The 19,872-nt window shown below is 44.1% G+C and overlaps 1 protein-coding gene across 1 annotated transcript in view; it reads right to left on the reverse strand.

Annotated features, from left to right (window-relative positions):
* Positions 1-19,872, reverse strand: part of slc8a2a (solute carrier family 8 member 2a) — a 37,593-nt gene that overhangs the window by 1,198 nt on the left and 16,523 nt on the right. The window contains exons 7-9 of the mRNA XM_042708617.1: positions 10,294-10,397; positions 2,566-2,678; positions 923-1,016 (exon numbers count right to left, since the gene is read on the reverse strand). Of these exons, the coding sequence (XP_042564551.1) occupies positions 923-1,016; positions 2,566-2,678; positions 10,294-10,397 (311 nt within the window). The remainder of the gene's footprint in view (positions 1-922; positions 1,017-2,565; positions 2,679-10,293; positions 10,398-19,872) is intronic.

Below are 19,872 nucleotides of genomic sequence, written 5' to 3' on the forward strand. Positions count from 1 at the left end.
AATACATTTCAAATCTAAGTAGAATCACAATAAATGGGACTCAAATGGACGGTGACAATTATCAATTATGGTTAAGTAACACAAACTACTACTTTAGATCCACAGAGGGGGACAAAGGGTCAGTTGTCCTGAGCCTGATCAGGGCTGCAGTGTCCCAAATGCTGCATGTTTGCAACAGTCTGGTGCCCATCCAGTCTGGTGCCACTGGGGTGACTTCAACACGTGCCCATCCAGTCTGGTGCCACTGGGGTTACTTCAACAGGTGCCCACCCAGTCTGGTGCCACTGGGGTTACTTCAACACGTGCCCATCCAGTCTGGTGCCACTGGGGTGACTTCAACACGTGCCCACCCAGTCTGGTGCCACTGGGGTGACTTCAACAGTTGCCCATCCAGTCTGGTGCCACTGGGGTGACTTTGGTGCTTTGATGACATGGTACCAGTTGCAATGGTTCATTCAATTACATAGAATTACTAATATAATACACATGGAAAACACATCCATATCACAAAATAATACGTTCCAAATAGATACTGTTCTTAGAACGGTACCATGTAACGACAGGGTGAAAGAATGGATGACGCATTAGCTGGTGGTGGGATTGTTGTATAAGACCAGTGACACTCATGTTCCTGGGGCCAAATCATAGGCCATAATCACAGGGATATCCTTTACCAACCCTCCTCTCACTCCTCTCTTAACTCCTTGCTTAAATCATCCACGGCTTCTCAATGCCCTTCAGAAACCCATGCAGGAATGGAATATTTTGTTATGTTGCTTGTATGTAAATTCCAATTATGTTTGGAAAATCATTTTGGCATTTAAGTAAATAAAAAATTCCTCTGTACATGAGACATACAGTATATTATACACAATGTATGGTTTCCCCCCTTAAATGATCCCACTAGAGAGCTCACCTGCACGAACAGTTACTGCCTCAATAAACTGCTCCTTCCAGGAGTGGGTTCCGATCACTACAGCCATGTTGGTGTCCTTCAGCAGTTGATCCACTGTGGTCTGAGCACAAGAACACAGAACACAGAGCTCAGCACTTGATATTCACACATGAAATATCAATTTCAATGGATTTTTTTTAACATATGAGACATTGTGGCAGAATATATTACTACAAAATGTATTCAGCTCACTTCTATGCACATAGGAATCACATAAGACTTGCCTACAGAGTGCTTGATGGTTCTGCTCCCACCTACCTAAATGCTCTTGTAAGGGCAAATGTCACACCCAGGACGCTGCGCTCGTCTAGTGAGCGTCGTTTGGCACTGCCGTCTGTGCAAGCACGGCAATCCAGACTATTCTCATTTGTAGTTCCACGTTGGTGGAACGAACTGCCTAGTACTACCAGAGCAGGGGCGTCCCTCTCTACCTTCAAGAAGCTTTTGAAGACCCAACTCTTCAGAGAGCACCTCCCTTCCTAACTGGCACCTTGACTAGCGCTTAACTTGCACTTCAGCAGTTACATTCCTGCACTTATTTTTCCTTTCTAGGTCGTTTTTCTAATTCTTATGTAAAGTAGTATTTATTGTTACACCATGTTCTTTATTGCTCTTAGCTTGACTGTTCTCTCCATTGTACGTCGCTTTGGACAAAAGCGTCTGCTAAATGACTAAATGTAAATGTAAATGTAAATATAGTACTACAAAAAGGATTCAGCTCACTTCTATGCACATAGGAATCACATAAGACTTACCATGCATGTGAAGCTCAACTTCAACATTTACTAAAAATGTAACTACTAAAGTTATTCGACATGCTATTATATCTATATGCTCTTGAAAATAAAATAATCCCACTGAGTTTGTTTGACAATACATATATGGGAGTAATTCAATAATTACACTTTTGTAATTGCATAGTTACACCTCACGTACATACATTACGTACCATCTTCAAATTCAAACATTCACTTCCACCGCCTCTGAAAGCTAGAAATAAATCAAGGAAGCTCTGAGCCAGAACACCTCTGTGGTGACCAATGACAAGGAAGCTCTGAGCCAGCACACCTCTGTGGTGACCAATGACAAGGAAGCTCTGAGCCAGCACACCTCCGTGGTGACCAATGACAAGGAAGCTCTGAGCCAGCACACCTCTGTGGTGACCAATGACAAGGAAGCTCTGAGCCAGCACATCTCCGTGGTGACCAATGATTTGGGGTAAAAGTTTCCTTTAGCTGGCTAGTTCGTTAGCATAGCAACTAGGCAACCATAAAAACCAAGTAACACCGTTTGCTGCATAACGCAAAGGTTACATTTCTCAAAATCAGGCACAGCATCAAGCCGGACGCGTATTTATCCTCCTTTTTGGAGTTGCACTGGGCCTTTCAAATATTGAGACACTTCAGTGTGGAGTTCCTCAGGGAAGCTGCCTTGCCCCTTCTCTATTCTATTTTTGTAAATGACATGCCATATGTATTGAAAATGCAGGAATGGGGATTTATGCGGTTGACACAACTATGTATGTATCGTCAGAGAGCTTATTCAGAGAGATTATTTCTTTTAGGCGTGCCAGAGTTTCAAACCACTGTCATAAGTGATCATACACCAACCTTCAACTCAGTGGATTCTTCTATGATGACCTTGAGACGGCTGTGCTCTCCCAGAACAGGCTTCCCCATCTCAGCTATCCGCCTGGCTTCCTCCTCCTCTGGGCTAGGTGCATCTGTAAAGAGAGAAAAAAATGTCTCAATATTATTTGTAAATGCACGTGCCATTGTCAACAAATATTCAATGATTTACAAATGCGTTTTGCTACCCACAAATACAAGATTCCTTACTTGTGACTTCTCATTTAAAAATAAATGTTTCTCATTAAAATAAATGCACTAGGATTTGTACAAGTTAATGTCTATTTGTAAATATATTCTTGGAATGGAAACAAAGGCATGTTTTATTCAGGCAGTCGTGTATGTAGCAGCCGGAGCTACGAGTGCACACAGCCGGAGCTACGAGTGCGTGCAGGAAGGCAGTGGTGTATGTAGCAGCCGGAGCTACGAGTGCGTGCAGGAAGGCAGTGGTGTATGTAGCAGCCGGAGCTACGAGTGCGTGCAGGAAGGCAGTGGTGTATGTAGCAGCCGGAGCTACGAGTGCGTGCAGGAAGGCAGAGGTGTATGTAGCAGCCGGAGCTACGAGTGCATGCAGGAAGGCAGTGGTGTATGTAGCAGCCGGAGCTACGAGTGCGTGCAGGAAGGCAGTGGTGTATGTAGCAGCCGGAGCTACGAGTGCGTGCAGGAAGGCAGTGGTGTATGTAGCAGCCGGAGCTACGAGTGCGTGCAGGAAGGCAGTGGTGTATGTAGCAGCCGGAGCTACGAGTGCGTGCAGGAAGGCAGTGGTGTATGTAGCAGCCGGAGCTACGAGTGCGTGCAGGAAGGCAATGACACAGCAAGCAAACAAACTTCCAAAGATGCAGCTGATTCAACAACCCGGGTGTTCATCTAATATTTGTAAAGCTATGCCGATAATACTGCTGCGCTTACTTAACCGTCTAACACAACTATCTGACTGACAGCTAAGATGCAGGATCATTCGTTCACTGCAGAAAGGCTAGTGGGAGCTGAAATGGATATTGCTACCTGAGTTTCTGGTAGGCATGAATGTAAAGCATTTAAGAATATTGATTTAGCTTTTCTTAGGACACTTTACCACACTACACTACACTATTGAACCAGAACCTGCAGAGCTCTGGTAACTCACATTAGCCAGTTCTTTGTTTGCAGTTTGCCACAGACATGCGTGGTGCAGCCAGGGAAGGAGTAGGCATTAGACACAGGGGAATGCCATTCCCACAATTCTTTGAGAATGATTTTACTTTTATTGAAAGTTTTTTTTTACAATGTTATTGCCAATGGAAACAAGTGCACACATCAAGCAAACCTCTTCAATAATGTCTTCTTTGTCCCATTTCCCCTCAAGAAAGATGTTACAGGACGTCATTCTACTAGCCTGCGCATGTGTATACAAATATTAAAAACGAACAATAGGCTATTGCTGCAGCTCGTCGTTAACATGAAGGTAGGGTTAAAATGGCAAGTTGCCAGAATAATTTTTTTTCCGTAAAGATAACGTCAAATGTCATGTCATGTTTCCGAAAAATGTCAAAGTCTTTATGAATACTCGTTAGAGCCAATCATGTTATCAGAGACCATGTCTTTCTCATACTCTTCCTCAGGTATGTCTTCAAGCATGTCAAGCAGCTGAATGACCTTTCTGCCGAAGCAGTCGAGACAGGCATCATCAATAGAGCTTTAATTATATGCAAGTTTGGGTACATTTCGGGTTCGATTCCCGACTCCGGCCCTGACAGAATGACGCAGACAACACTGGACCTAGCATAGTTGGAGAAGGTTACGGCAGCCCTGAACATCCTAGCACCCATGATGCAACAACACAGTCAGGCCCTGGTCTCCCAGCAGGAGAATCTGGTTCGCCAGGACCAAGGGGCGGCTGCTGCGTTCTACAGGACCTTTCTTCTTCTCCACCCCCTGCCCCATAACAACCTCCACAGGCACCTGAGCACCCAGCCGCTCCTCTTCATCCTCCTGTGGAGCCTCGGCACCTGAGCACCCAGCCGCTCCTCTTCATCCTCCTGTGTAGCCTCGCCACCTGAGCACCCAGCCGCTTCTCTTCATCCTCCTGTGGAGCCTCGGCTTCCGTCTCCTCAACGTTACAAGGGCAATCCAGGTGTGTGTCATGGTTTCCTCACCCAGTGCGACCTGACATTCGAGCTTCAACCCACCACCTTTCCCTCCGACCGATAACGGAGTGCCTTTGTGATTACCCTGCTCTCAGGCAAGGCCCCTGCATGGGCACCCCCCATCTGGCAGAGGCAGGGCCCTGAATGCTCTAGTTTTGGAAGTTTTCGAACAGACATGCTGCAGACTTTTGACCAGGCTGCTGCCGGCCCAGACGCAGCAAAACAGTGGATGTCCCTCCGCCAGGACAGGGGGAGCGTGGCAGACTATGCCCTTTGCCTTCTGCACTCTCGTGGCGGAGAGCAGGTGGAATGATGCCATTGCCTTCTGCACTCTCGTGGCGGAGAGCAGGTGGAGTGAGAGGGCTCTAGTCTCAGCCTTTCACCATGGATTATCAGAATCTTTGAAGGACAGGTTTGCCTCGCTTGGGGGTCCCAGCGAGATGGAGCCCCTAATTGCCCATTCTATCCGTTTGAGGAAGCGCCGTCGGGATCAGGTTTGCTTCCAGAGGTCACACGAGGCACACCCTTGGAGCTCCACTTCCCAATCGTTCGAGGACCCTGAACCCATGCAGATGCGGCTGTCAACCAGGGAGAGGGATCGCCGAATGCGGGACAGGTGCTGCCTTTACTGTGGAGAGATGGGCCACTTCCGAATATCTTGCCCTGAGCTCTCGGGAAAAGAGCGGATCTGTCCAAACAGGGGACGGGCACAACATTGTCTCCCGAGTCTCCCAACCAAGCTGTGTATGTCCCCGTCACCATCTCCTGGGGGAAGCACAAATATTCTTGCCAGGCTCTGATTGACTCCGGGGCGGCTGGCAATTTCGTCGACAGCAACCTCGCGCGGCGGCTAAAGATTCCCCGGGTCGCTCTCAAAACTCTGCTAGCAGTGACCGCCCTCGACGGTCGAGCTCTGGGGAATGGCTAGGTGATTCGTGTGCGGTTGCAATCAGGGGACCACAGCAAAGAGATTTCTTTGAACTTGATCTGTTCTGCAGAGTTCCCAGTAGTTCTGGGATTCCCCTGGTTCAACCGCCACAACCCCCACATCGACTGGGTGACTGGCCGTATCGACTGGGTGGGGCCCTACCTGCAACGCCATCTGCCTCTTCTCGGATCCTCCTTTTTCACCTCCCGAGCCTCCTGACACCTCTGAGTTATCCCAAGTGCCTGCAGAGTATTTGGACCTTAAGAAGGTGTTCAACAAGAGTTGGGCCGCAACTCTCCCACCTCACCGGCCGTACGATTGTTCTATTTAGTTAAACCCAGGTACTAGCCCTCCTCGTGGGCGAATTTTCTCTCTTTTTTTCCGACCAGAGAGGAAGGCGATGGATGCCTACATTAGGGACTCCCTGGCTTCAGGCTTCATTTGTCCATCCACATCCCGAGCTGAAGCAGGATATTTTTTTGTCAGCAAGATGGATGGCACCCTGAGGCCCTGCATCGACTATCGAGGCTTGAACAAAAAAAACATCCGTAACCTTTATCCTCTGCCTTTCATGTCCTCTGCCTTCAACCTACTCCAGGGGGCAACCATCTTCACCAAGTTGGATCTACGTAACGCCTACCACTTGGTACGCATTCGGGAAGGAGACGATCGGAAGACTGCCTTTAACACACCCTCAGGGCATTAGAAGTTGGCCTTCCGAATGCCCCGGCAGTTTTGCAGGCCCCTCATTCATGACTCTCTGCGGGATATGATCAATTGCTTTGTTTTTGTTTACTTGTTTTGTTTACTTTACGTGCGGAAGGTTCTCCAGAGGCTTAAGAACCACCTGTTCGTTAAACCCCAGAAGTGTGAGTTTCATGTGGCAGAGGTCTCCTTTCGGGGCTTCATTCTCAGGGAGGCCCAGGTTCAGATGGCTAGCTCTGCAGCGCACCTCTGAGATCAACCAGGTCCCAGGCTAACCGGCGTCGGAGACCTGTTCCTTCTTTTCGTCCGGAGCAGAGGGTATGGTTGTCCTCACGGGATATCCCCTTACGGGTGGAATCCGGCAAGTTTGCCCTCTCCCGGTTCATCGGCCCATTCAAGGTGGTTCGTAGAATCAACCCCGTCACCTACCAGCTCCAGCTGTCGCGCTCCCTGAGGATTAATCACACCTCTCATGTGTCTCTACTGCGACCCCTCCTCTCATCACCCCTGGTTCCTGCTTCCATAGTTCCCCCAGCCCCTCGTATCATCGGAGGTCAACCAGCCTTCACGGTTCGCAGGTGGCTGGACTCGCGCCGGGTTCTGTGCAGAGTACAGTACCTGGTGGACTGGGATGGTTACAGCTCGGAGGAACGTTCGTGGGTCCCAGCCCGGGACATCTTGGATAAGACCCTCATCAAAGAGTTCCTTCAGAGACATCCTGATTGCCAAGGGAACGTCAGGAGACGCCCCTAAGAAAGGGGGTCCTGTCATGATTTGGGACATTGAGGCTTATAAACCTGTCAGGATCATCTTTAGAAGCGTCTTGGGAAGTTCACTGATGTCTTGCTAGAGGTCGCTGCATCGGTGGTCGGTGCACATTTGTGTGTAGATCACACAAATGCAAGAATAATGTCTCAACATTAAATCAGTGGAAGCTGGAATGAATGCGTCTGGTGGTTGATCCACAAATGTAAATTCAACACCACACACAGAATTTCAAAGGCAAATGCACATACAAAACATGAAGTATATTTACAAATTATAAAGTATATATTTATATGGATTTAAATCCCTCACTCTCGCTTATAGGACAACCATCAGATCAGCACCAGCTTATTTAAATGCAATAATTCAGCTCTATTCACCCTCTCAACCACTTCGCTCCTCTGAGCGTCTGTTGTGTTTGCCCTCTCTGAGTGTCTGTTGTGTTTGCCCTCTCTGAGTGTCTGTTGTGTTTGCCCTCTCTCAGTGTCTGTTGTGTTTGTGTTTGCCCTCTCTCAGCGTCTGTTGTGTTTGCCCTCTCTCAGTGTCTGTTGTGTTTGCCCTCTCTCAGTGTCTGTTGTGCTTGCCCTCTCTGAGTGTCTGTTGTGTTTGCCCTCTCTCAGTGTCTGTTGTGTTTGTGTTTGCCCTCTCTCAGTGTCTGTTGTGTTTGCCCTCTCTCAGCGTCTGTACCTCACCCCACCCCACCTATCCAATTGGCCTGATTCAGCTCTTCAGTCCTCTGATGAGTGTCTGTTGTGTTTGCCCTCTCTGAGCAGCTAGACATCACAGTCAAGACTCTTTTCATTCGTGGCACCTCACCTACCTAGTGCTGTCCGTGTCTGTTCCAGTGACAGCCTGGGTACATTTTAAAAGTGTTTAAAAACGTACCTTTTTTAAAATGATCTGTCTTATTACTTATTATGTTTAAGGCATACTTTATAAATATATATGTCATAGTTTTGGTATTTGTAATAATTATAATAATTATTAGATTGTTTTTGAGTTTTGTAAAATGCTTTGGACAAAAGTGTCTGCTAAATACCATAACCATAACTATAACCATATATTTCCAAACAGACATTCATTTTTAAAAAGCATATTACATTTATCGAAATGAGAACTTACAAGTCACAAGTAAGGTGTTTTGTGCTTGTGGATGGTAAACCAAATTTGTAAAATGTTGAATATTTGTGGATCATGGCATTTACAACAGTATTATAGACATTTTTCTTTGGGAAAACGAAAGACTATAACCACAACAAAATCAAAAACATTATTTTATGTTACAAAACATGCAATTGTATACCGTGTATAACAGTGCTGCAATGGCCACATGCATACAAATTTGTGTTGGATCTTGTTAATCAACACCTCTGTGGTAGTCACAGCTGGTATGAATTAAAAAACAAAGCAGTCAGTTGACCATTTGTCATCCGTGGTACAAATTCTTGATGTTGAAATAAGTGTTAAACACCAGGGCTCGTATTCACAAAGCATTTTATAAATCACCACTAAGAGTGCTCCTACGTTGCACTAAAAGTTTCTAACTAAAACTTTTCTCTTAAATCCTATTCACAAAGCTGCCGAGACCAAGTTTTACTCAGGAAAAGCGAGAACTCCTAAGCTAAGAGAAAGACTCTAATGCTATGGAGAAGTGAGAACTCCTAAGCTAAGAGAAAGACTCTAATGCTATGGAGAAGGGAGACCTTCTAAGCTAAGAGAAAGACTCTAATGCTATGTCTGACGTCAAGTGTCATGCGCCAGCTTGCTTGCAATGACCTTTGTGATTGGTTGATGAGTGACAGATTTGTGCCGGTGAGTACACACGTGCTTCATAGCCTACTGAAAAGCACGATAAATAAATAGATAAATAAATAACTAAATATTTCACATAGGCTATAAATTAAATAATAATGGAAAAGGCTGCCTACACAGAGTATCTTCGCAGTTTTCAAAATGCATCTGTATCATGACACATTTGTAGTGTTTATTTGTACATTAAGTTTCATTTTGGCACTGAGTGGGATATTTTGGTTGGCTGATGACATACTGCATCCCTATCAAGCTCTATAATTATTCAGTGATTCAGAGGGTATGTTTTCAGTGATTCTGCATTTGCATAAAAAAACATTGTAACGTGGAATCCTTTTCCGATTGTTCGGGAGTAGTCTTTAGTGAGTTTGGAATCCTCTCAACTACGCCTTAGTTCTCCCAGACTTACGTGCTACTTTTAGCGCTGGGGACTTTGGGAAATATTCTTCTCAGTTTCTCTCTGGGGGAGATTTCCTCTATGACAGCTGTGGCAATTCTGGCGGTTATACTGATTTTTAGTTTTTTTGTTGGATTTAACTTAAGATGTTGTAAATAAATGACTTTTCGTAGTTGACCACTAGCATTTTTGTCAGTCTTTGAGCTGGGATGTGACGGATGTGACATTAGCCTTAAGATGCTTTGTGAATATGGGCCCATATCTGTGATGTCACAATGAACAGAATGACAAATCAAGAAGTACATAACATGCGGGACATAACATTGTTTCATAAAATGGATTCCTTACAAGGTGAAACATAGAACAACACTAAAAGGTTGCAGAAGAGGACACTGAAGTAGGCAGACCACAAGGATAGGTATTATGAGAAGACGAGAAGATTCAAATCAGTGCCACAATTCTTACCCTGATTAAGCAGTAGATCTGTAGACAAAGTATGTAGATTTAAAAAAATCAGACGTGATTTGACAGTGTGACATTTATAGAAGTGTAGTGATTCAAAGAACACGTTATTGACAATTATTGGGAGAGAGAAATCTTTTCATTCTTCAGGATGGTCAAGATTATCAAAATTGTCTGTATTTCAATAAAAGACTGAACCTGGTTTATTCAATGATTGTAGACCATCGTTCAAACTGGATCACTAAAACAGTTTGACAGTCTTTTCTGTATCAGTTACATGATTTTTGACATGTTGAGGGAGATTGAATCATAAAAATCAACGTGACACGTAATTCTTGTATTATATAAACTCACATTCCCTCTCCCTCTCTCAGACACACATACGCATGCACCCACACACATGTGCATACACACACACACACACACATGTGCATACACACACACACACACACACACATGTGCATACACACACACACATGTGCATACACACGCACGCACACACACACATCGAAACTGACCTGAAATTCCTCTTTTCAGCCATTTTGGCTCTTCGAGGATGATGTAGAAATTCTCTCTTTTTTCATGCTCCTCAATATTAATAATGCGTACCTTTAGTATTGCACTGTGAAGAGAGGAGCTAGGGTCAGAGGTGTGAAATGAACACACACACACCGTACCACCACAACAGTCAACATGCTTTCAATGGTGAGAGGTGTGAAATGAACACACACACCGTACCACCACAACAGTCAACATGCTTTCAATGGTGAGAGGTGTGAAATGAACACACACACACCGTACCACCACAACAGTGAACATGCTTTCAATGGGGACTATGCATTTGACTCGATAGAAATTTCAGCCTGGCAATTATTTAATACTTGATCGATATCTGAAATGTAAAGCCAAAAAAGCAACATAAATGCCAGAATTTGTTCCGTGTTCTTTCTAATGAGACCTGCTTGAAGTTCATCATTCCATATACAGTCATCTGAGAATAAGAAACTCTTACTATAGATAAGAATGACAATCTAAACCTTTCGGTGTCATAACTCTGCAGATAAATACACTTTTTTTGCCCTGGTCATGGGGTGGATGGATGGTGGCAATTATAATGATCATGCCCTTCAACTTGCAAGGTAGGTCATCTATAAAACATATATCAAAGAGGTACTATTCCAAAAGCATTTTAATTATATGAAATTCTGCAAGAACCTTTACAACATAGTGGAAAAGTTTTGAGAATGAATAGTAGTTGACTATTCAAGACATTTCAACTGGACACCTCTTTAAAAGGGTGGTGGTAATTGATATTTCATTACGAGATTAAAATGATGTAGCTTATTTATATTTTGGATTAACTGCAGTGTATAATTGATACGTACAATTTATATAAAACTTTCTTGATTGAACGTGAAGGTTCAATGCATAATGACATTGACCTGACATTTCTAATCAATTATTCTTGTCACAGATGATAACTGTGTAGTAGCTCCTAATATTAATACATTTTGTGTGGTGTTTTGATTTGTTTGCACTGCATAAAGAGACCTTCATTATTACAGGAATCTTATGGCCCTGTTTTGACAGTGAAAACGGCTGGAAGAAACGGCAGCACATAGTTGCACAAAGCAGCACACACTTGTGTTACGTCCTACTCCGAGCCACCAGGGGGCGTAACATTGCACAAAACAGCACACACTTGTGTAAGTGGTAAATACATTAAGCACGCAAGCCAGGATGAAGGTTTAGTTAAAGCTGACCAATAGTATTGTCAAGCAATCCCTTTAAACGGAATGCATCAGACGAGATTACAATGTCGAATGATCTTTGGTCTATTGTACAATATGTGTTACATTGATGTAGTTGGCTAGACTAAACAGCTAGCCTACCACATAACCTGCGTACGGTAGGGATACATGCCAGTGAAGTGAAGTGCTTGCTTCGCTTTGAGTGGGCGTGTTGTGGCGCGTGGAAATAGCATAACAAACTGGACTAGCGAGCTAGTTATCAAGCAAACCCGCTAGCTAGTAGGCTATCTAGTCACTTGTCACTTGGGAGCTGTCATTCTGTTAAAGTAAGCACAGGATTAAATATCTAACATAGCAGGAACAACAACAACCCCTTACAAGGCCATCCAAGCTTTTCGTTTTAGCAAATTAAACGACCGAACAACGCCATAGTCCTGCAATTTTCACCAAACAATTTTGCAAAACACCAAACAATCTGATTGGCCGCTGCTGGCGAAATTCGCTCCTCATTTGCATAGGATCAAACTTTCCCCAACTTTTCAATCAGTGTTGATGTTGACACTAATGGCCGCCTAGTCATCTTTCATTTATATGAATGTTTTCATGCTATATGTAGCCTGTAGCTTCCGCCATCTTGGGCAGAATTTTTTTGTTAGTCCTGTCCCTCTAGAGAATTAGCCTGGGAACCAGCCGAACTTAGCCCCGCCCACAACATTTGAGGTCGGGAAGTTCAGTCTGGCATTGCTCCGTTGGGGAGAAACTATCTCCGAACAGAAAATTGTTCGGACCAATCAAATTGTCAGGGCGGGCTTTATACGATGATGGACAGATGATCAACAGTAACGTAATCAACCACGTCACCAAAGAGTGCTTGGTTTGAATTCGTTTTCAACAAACATGGCTGCCGCTGGAGAGCTGAGATGTGTAGATTCAAGTCTGTTTTAGAAGGCAGCGCATTCATTTTGAACAAGGAACAGAGAAACACGATCAAGGCATTTGTCGATCGAAAAGATGTTTTTGCTGTCCTTCCTACGGGATTCGGTAAAAGTTTAATTTATCAGCTGGCCCTGGTCACATACTACGTTGCTCTGATTGGTTGAAGGTCTATCCAATTGAGCGAAGAGGCATTTTTTTTCCTGGTTCGGTTGAAACACTCCCCATAATTACAGCCCAATGGAGCAGTATCAGACTCATATTCTGACTAGAATTATGAGTATGACAATGTCAGGCTACTAGAGAATATCACCCATCACAAACTTCACACAGGTATCATTTGCACGAGGGGGAGCTGCAGGGTATGGCAAGTGCCTCTGACACCTTGCACATCACTCGGATTAGGACCGGTCTCAAGCACCATCAATTTATAACTAATAATGATCATCTCAGCAGGAGGGCTTTTTTGAAACTTGACAGTAACCAGATATGGCTGTACTGGGACTTTCATACAACAACTTAGTTGGTCTGTTGAAACATTTTCAGAACACTAAATACTGTGAGAAGACTTTATAGACAGCCAATGCAATAATGTAATATATATTTAAAAGCACAGATACTACATACATTGCACTGTTAAAAAGGGAGGAGAATGTGGAGGTAAAATACTGTAAAGATTGCACAAGAGTCTTTTTGGAGAAAAGACAGACATTTTAAATTGCATCCTGATAATGCTTGCCTTAACATCAGGGACAGCACTAATCTCAAGGAAAAAGACAAACACGTTAGCATTGTATCCAAGGAACACTGAACACATTCTTTCCTGCACATAAAAACAAAACCGATGACTCCTGACGTTCACTGTATTGACTGTTGCACTTTTCCTTTTGTGGACAAAAGCCTGGATGGACTTCTCATTGTATAGACAAATGTAATTCTGTCCAAGTAATCAGGTCATTGAATGTTAAGTTATGCTTGTACACATAACAGTTCTGCTATGTAGAGTATGATGTACAGGAAAGGTACATGTCTTTGAAGGAATTCTGTCCACGAAAGTAAAGACTGTTTGCACTTTCATAAACAAAATAAATAATTTCCATCCGCTATATTACTGAAAGTATGATGTACATGAAACATCTTTGGTGCGATACAGTCTGTAGGTCGGTATGTTACAGAATGTGTTCTGTCCACATAAAGCAAAGGCAGCTTGAAATTTCGTAGACTTGCAATGCATGGACCTTAGTCCTTTCAGTAATATGGACATAATTCCTTTTGTACTTGTCCTTTTGTGCAAAGCGCATGTCTATGAAAGTTCAGGCAGCATTGACTTTCGTGGAAAAGAACTCCTCCTGTATCTTGCAGACTTTCCTGCATGTCATACTTTCTGGAATATAGCAGAATTGATATGTGGACAATATATGTTGTATATATATATACTTGTGGACGATATTACGCGTACAGAATAACGTTTGTCGATAAAATTGTGTTTATTTTGTCGGCAAAGTGAGAAGTGGATTCAGCTTTTTGCAGACGTCGAATCAGTGAATCATGTGTTCTCTTCAATGTTCTGTGATCACAATGCTAAAGTGTTTGTGTTTTTTTCGTGGACAAAAGGCATTATGTTGTTCATTAAATAGTTTCGTAATAAATGAATGCAGCTGACAGCACAGAATGTGTTCTGTCTACAAACTAAGGTCTGATGCATTTGACATCAGATGGGCTCTTCTGGGTTTCTGAATGCATCAAATACCGCACCAAATAGCCCAATGTTGCCATTATGCTCGCACTAAGGGGATCCAGGATCTGGGCTCTGTAAAGCGCCTTGAGACAATTGTACTGTTCTGGCGCTATATTCATTTAATTGAATTGACAGTTGAGTGTACAGTTAAGAATAGAGATGCCATATGAAGAATACAATTTAAATCAAATTAACTTGAATAGCATATTTGCCTGAAACAATGCTGATAAGCTGTTTCAGTAACGTTAAAAGCTTAAGATCAGTCTTTCGCATCACCACACCATCAGGCTATGCTGTTGGGGAAAGGACTGAAAGTAGCCTACTAAGAAAAGCCATCCGAAAACTTTTATTTCCATACAAGACAGCGCTGACCTCTTCTGCTCCCACAAGTCGCACCACGGGAAGTGCCAGAATGAATCATTTCAGCAAAGATGAAGGCCTACGTTTTTGGTGTTAGTACATATAGCTCAGAAGTTGCAAATGTGTTCTGTGATGGCCCAGCCGGTGACCAGTGCCCCACTTGGCTAAGAACAGCTAGACAGAGGCAACCAAGCGGCGTGGTATTGGATGGGCGGAACTAACCCAGAGGAGTCTCCTAGGGAACTTCTCCACCCAGGTGTCTCTGGTTATCCGTCACAGGTGTGCTGAGTTAATCAGACAATCAAAACTCACCAGAAGGAACTGAAGACAGACTGGCTTGAGCTACAGAGGAGGGGGAACCAGGCGCCTGTTTTTCGAAGAGGAATATTTTCTGTCTATCTCTCTCTCTCTCTCCCTCTCTCGCCTCAGGTAGAGCCAAACGGAGCCCCCTGACGCCAACTGCCAACCCGGTGAAGATTTCAGTTACCTTTTTGCACACCCTCCCTTCTCCCCCGCATATTATAAATAAAACTCTTAAGTTGTTTTCACCGCAACTCCTGTTTCTGACTGCTCTGTTCTAATTTGTGTATCCACTGTTTTACCTCGTAAGGCCTGGCTTTCACATATGGTGGAGAATGCGAGCAGCCTGAGTCTCCACACTATCAGTGGGTATACCGAGTTGGAATAGGGCACGTCAGATCAAAGAAAAGTGTCGAACATGGAAGAGACCTTGAGAGCCATTCTGACAACGCTAGCCACTCTGCAGTCAGCTGTAGCAGAGCTGTGTAGGTTAACAGGAAGACAAGAATGACTCCCAAGAGAGGTGCTGACCAAGCTGACGTCAGATGATATATTGAAAGCGCTCTCTTGACCGGTGAAGCTCAGAAAGCCTGTCGGGATCTTTCAGCTGCAGATGCCATGAGATATGATAAGGTAAAGACTGCCATCCTAGCTCAATATGGACTTAGCCTGCCCGCCCAGGCACAGGGAGTGCAGCCGTCCACCCAGTGCAGCATCGTGGAGCATGTGGAACAAATGCCCCACCGAATGATCCGAGTCTGGCCCTTAGTTCGGGAGCGCATGAAGCAAGCCCAAGCGCAACAGGCACAGGTATACAACCGGGGAGCCCAGGTGAGAGAATTCAAACCGGGAGACAAAGTGATGGTTTTAATTCCAACGAATGACTGCAAGTTTTTGGCCAAGTGGCAAGGGCCTTATGCGATAATGGAACCAGTGGGGCCAGTGAATTACCGGGTACGGCAGATGGGCCGTAGGAAAGCCCAACAAATGTACCATATCAATTTGCTGAAGCCATGGCATGAGCCTCTCCCTGTCCCCTCTAATGTCCTGGTAGCTAACAGTGCTCCTCCCGCCAGTGAAAATGGGGGACCAGCTGTCATCTCAGGACACAAGACCTCAAGACCCCCTCACATAAACTGGTCCACAGGGGAAGTAACAAGGTTTGGGACAAGAAGGACAAGACCCTTTGCCCCTTCATCGACTACCGGGGATTGAACGACATAACCCTTCAAGAACCGGTACCCTCTCCCTCTCATCTCTTCTGCTTTTAAGTTGCTGAAGAACATGAAAATCTTCACTAAACTTGATCTTTAAAGTGGCTCTATAGGAGTGGTAGATATCATCAAATGCACTCTGGTAAATTAGAATTCTTATAACACATCCATCTTCACAGCTCACGTGGGTGCTGTTTCGTGGATAAAACATCTTTGTATGCTGGAGAGCCAAGAAAGATCCAGTTATTTATATACAGAAATTTAAGAGAACTAACCAGCCTCCACCAGCAAGATCTCTTAGATCAGAGCATCCAGATGTGAGAGCAGTGTGTGTGCGTGTGTGTGTGTGTGTGTGTGTGTGTGTGTGTGTGTGTGTGTGTGTGTGTGTGTGTGTGTGTGTGTGTGTGTGTGTCAGAGCATCCAGATGTGAGAGTAAACTGTGCATCAGTCCAGAGGATCAGGAGAGATAAATCAGCTGGTCCTCCCCAAAGAGTATCATCAGAGCTGAGTAAGCAGAAGGTTGCTAGTTCGATTCCCTGTCGAAGCGTCCTTGAGCAAGACACTGAACCCCTGCTAATTGCTCCTGATGTGCAGTGTGCCATCAGTGTAAATGTAAAATGTGTATACATTGTAAGTCGCACATATGTAAGTCGCTTTGGATAAAAGCGTCTGCTAAATGACTAAATGTAAAATGTCATGCGCCCACAAAGGCCAACGAGAGCAAGTGTCACGGAATGGCAGACGACACAAGGATTGCAGGGTGATGGAGTTTAATGAACCAGCCAGTACAGGGTTTACAGAGGGAAGCATCGACAAAAACACGAAAACAACTCAGGATTCTAACACACAAATAGATAGGTCCAAAAGGAGAATGCACAAAAGTCTGACTGGGGACAGTGGGGAAAACAAGAACACACAAAAGATTGACAGGGGAAAACTAAGAATAGCCAATTACTAAAGAAACTCAACTGCGCCGTCACACAGGATTAAACTGGGACTAATACGACTTGGAAGTCGTGGTAAATACCGAACTTAACAGCGCCTTAGCGCGGGACTGGACTAGGGCTTGAATGACTTGGAAGTCGTGGTAATCACTAAACTATGATGAAGCGGCCTTGACGTCGCGGTGAACACTGGCGTGGCAGCAGCGGTCGGGGATCCAGAACTCGTGTCATCTTCTACGGAAAGCTCCGGAGTACAACGAGCGTGATGCGAGAAACTGACAGGGAGTGAAGGGAGTGAGGAGGTTATATGTGTGAATAACAGGTGCTTGGGATGAGTAATCAACTGCTGTGCCAGGTGTGTGGGATCAATGCTGATTGTGATCACGGATGACGTGCGGCTGGGAATGTGAACGTGACTGTGTGATTGAGCTGTAGCGGAGGTGTATGAGTCCAAACGTGAATTGTGAACCCAAATGCACAGTCCTTTATTCCCGAGTATGAAATTTACATTTACATTTAGCAGACGCTTTTATCCAAAGCAACTTACAAGGATGTATACACATTTTACATTTACACTGATAGCACACTGCACATCAGGAGCAATTAGGGGTTCAGTGTCTTGCTCAAGGACACTTCGACAGGGAATCCAACTAGCAACCTTCTGATTACTAACCGACTTCTCTAACTCCTGTACCACTGCCGCCTATATGAGAGGGGAACCGCTGGAGCAGGATGTAAGCCTGCAGAACTGGGGATACAGGAAGGAGGAGCCCCAAAACCTGGTGAGAATGACCAGCCAGAGTCAGCGTGACAAGCATCGGATGAAGAAGAGCCTTATCTGCAACCTGTGAGCACTTACCCACAGAAAGAACGTTGTCGGCTGTGGGTACTGATATATTAAGAACTAGGCAAACCTTCTGTGGTGGAAGCAGGAATGGACAGTATGCAGCTGAACAACTTCCAACTGGTAACAGACTGTGCAGCCCTTAGACAGTGATGGACATGTACCTGTACAATGCATTGGCTAAGCTTTCTGTTAAAGCAGCACAAACGGAGGAATTGCTAATCGCTAACGAGGCGCTAGCGGCTAAACCTAGCGAAACCTGTTGAAATTGGCTTACTTTGACAAACTAGTGAGTCAACAACTTTCATAGCACAGTCAAACATCAAGCAAGTGCAACACAAATAAGCTACTTACTAGCCGGCAGAGAGTAGTACCCTGGCGGCTTCCAGAAAATTACATAGCGCAGTAATATGCCTACGGACCCTTTAGAATTGGCCACCACATTTACACTCCCATCGGCAGCATTAATGTAAAATGCCTACTGTAAAGCTTACAATTTTGACATTGTGGTGACAGGAAAGCTTCTCAGTCACGGCAAAAATATAATGCGCACAAGCAAAGTGTATACCTTGTCCTATTGGCATGGCGTTGGTGTGGCAGATTCAGGCCCAGTATGTAAATACGATGAACTGTCTTATTCAGTAGGGAAGAACAGTTTTCGACGATATGACAACTTTAACTTCGGCCTGCTCTGCCTACTCAGTGCCTTTGACCACACCTTTACCCATTTCTCTGAAGCATTTCTTTTTTGTGCAACAGTGCCTTTAGTTTCTGCTAGCAATTTTCACTCTCAAAGCTATGGGCCTAAATGTGAAATGGTGAAGTTAAAAACAAACTGACAGGGAAACTAATCTTTAAACAATTACAATAACATGGCCATATAAGTGTGCACGATACTTTGTTGAAGCACCTTCTGATTTTATTAGAACTTTCTGTCTTTTGGGGAATAGTCTATCAATTTGATAAATCTACACTTCTAACACTTCATATTTTACCAATGTTCTGCATTAGATCCAGCAAATTGTGTTTTAGTGAAACTGTTCCTTTGTTCGAGCGATATACTCTGGATAGCGGTCATCTTGAAAAGGTGACATTTCTTTTCATCTTCAGCTTTTTCACAGATTCCTAAAAGTTTTGCATGAATTTGCATAAACATGTGACTTGTATCTGCAGCTATTCCTGATTCCCTCCAAACCAAGGAGTCTTCATGCTTCAACAGGGGTATGATGTTCTGTTGGTGATACGCTGTGTTGTTTTTATGCTAAACATACGCTTTCGGATTATGTCCAAAGAAAGCCAATCATGGTCTCATCAGACCATAACAAACATTTCTGCAAGGTTAGAAGAACCGATGTAGGAGTTTCTAGAATTAGAAAAGGTTTCTGTTTTGCCACCCTACCTCATGGCCTACATAAAGAATACATTAGTTTATTGTCACACCTAGAGAGCAACTGGTACCTGCAGCTTTGTTAACGCTCTCTTGCCTCTCAGCAGCCTCCCCGGCCAGTTATCTCCCTCTAATCTCATCCATTTTGGAGGGATGTCCTTTTCTTGATAATATTTTCTCCACTTGTTGGTGATAGTTTTCATGTATTTTATTGTACGTCTAATGCACTGGAAATTCTTTTGTCAATACAATTCTACAATTCTACAATAAGCTCTTGTTTACACCTTGGAAGATATTTATGTACCATGTCTTTCGCAGCAATATGGAACCAAGATGTCAGGAAAATCCTACTCTGAACTTCTGAAATTGGAGTTTATATGAATCATTTTAAATATTGTCAGGTCTGTTCTAACATCTTTTTTAACATGAGTGTGAATGGGATTGGAAAAATATGTTGCACTTTTAAACTGTACGTCGAGGGTAGTACAACACTGTGACTGCAAATGATTTCTTGGCCAGAATATGTCTTGTTCAGCCCAGAGAAGTAGCACAACAGGGTAGTACAACTGGCTCTCACAGTTTAAACACACCGGTTCATGAACATTGACCAGTGTTATTAGCTGAAA

Source organism: Clupea harengus, chromosome 8, assembly GCF_900700415.2.
Source record: "Clupea harengus chromosome 8, Ch_v2.0.2, whole genome shotgun sequence".
Lineage (NCBI taxonomy): Eukaryota > Metazoa > Chordata > Actinopteri > Clupeiformes > Clupeidae > Clupea > Clupea harengus.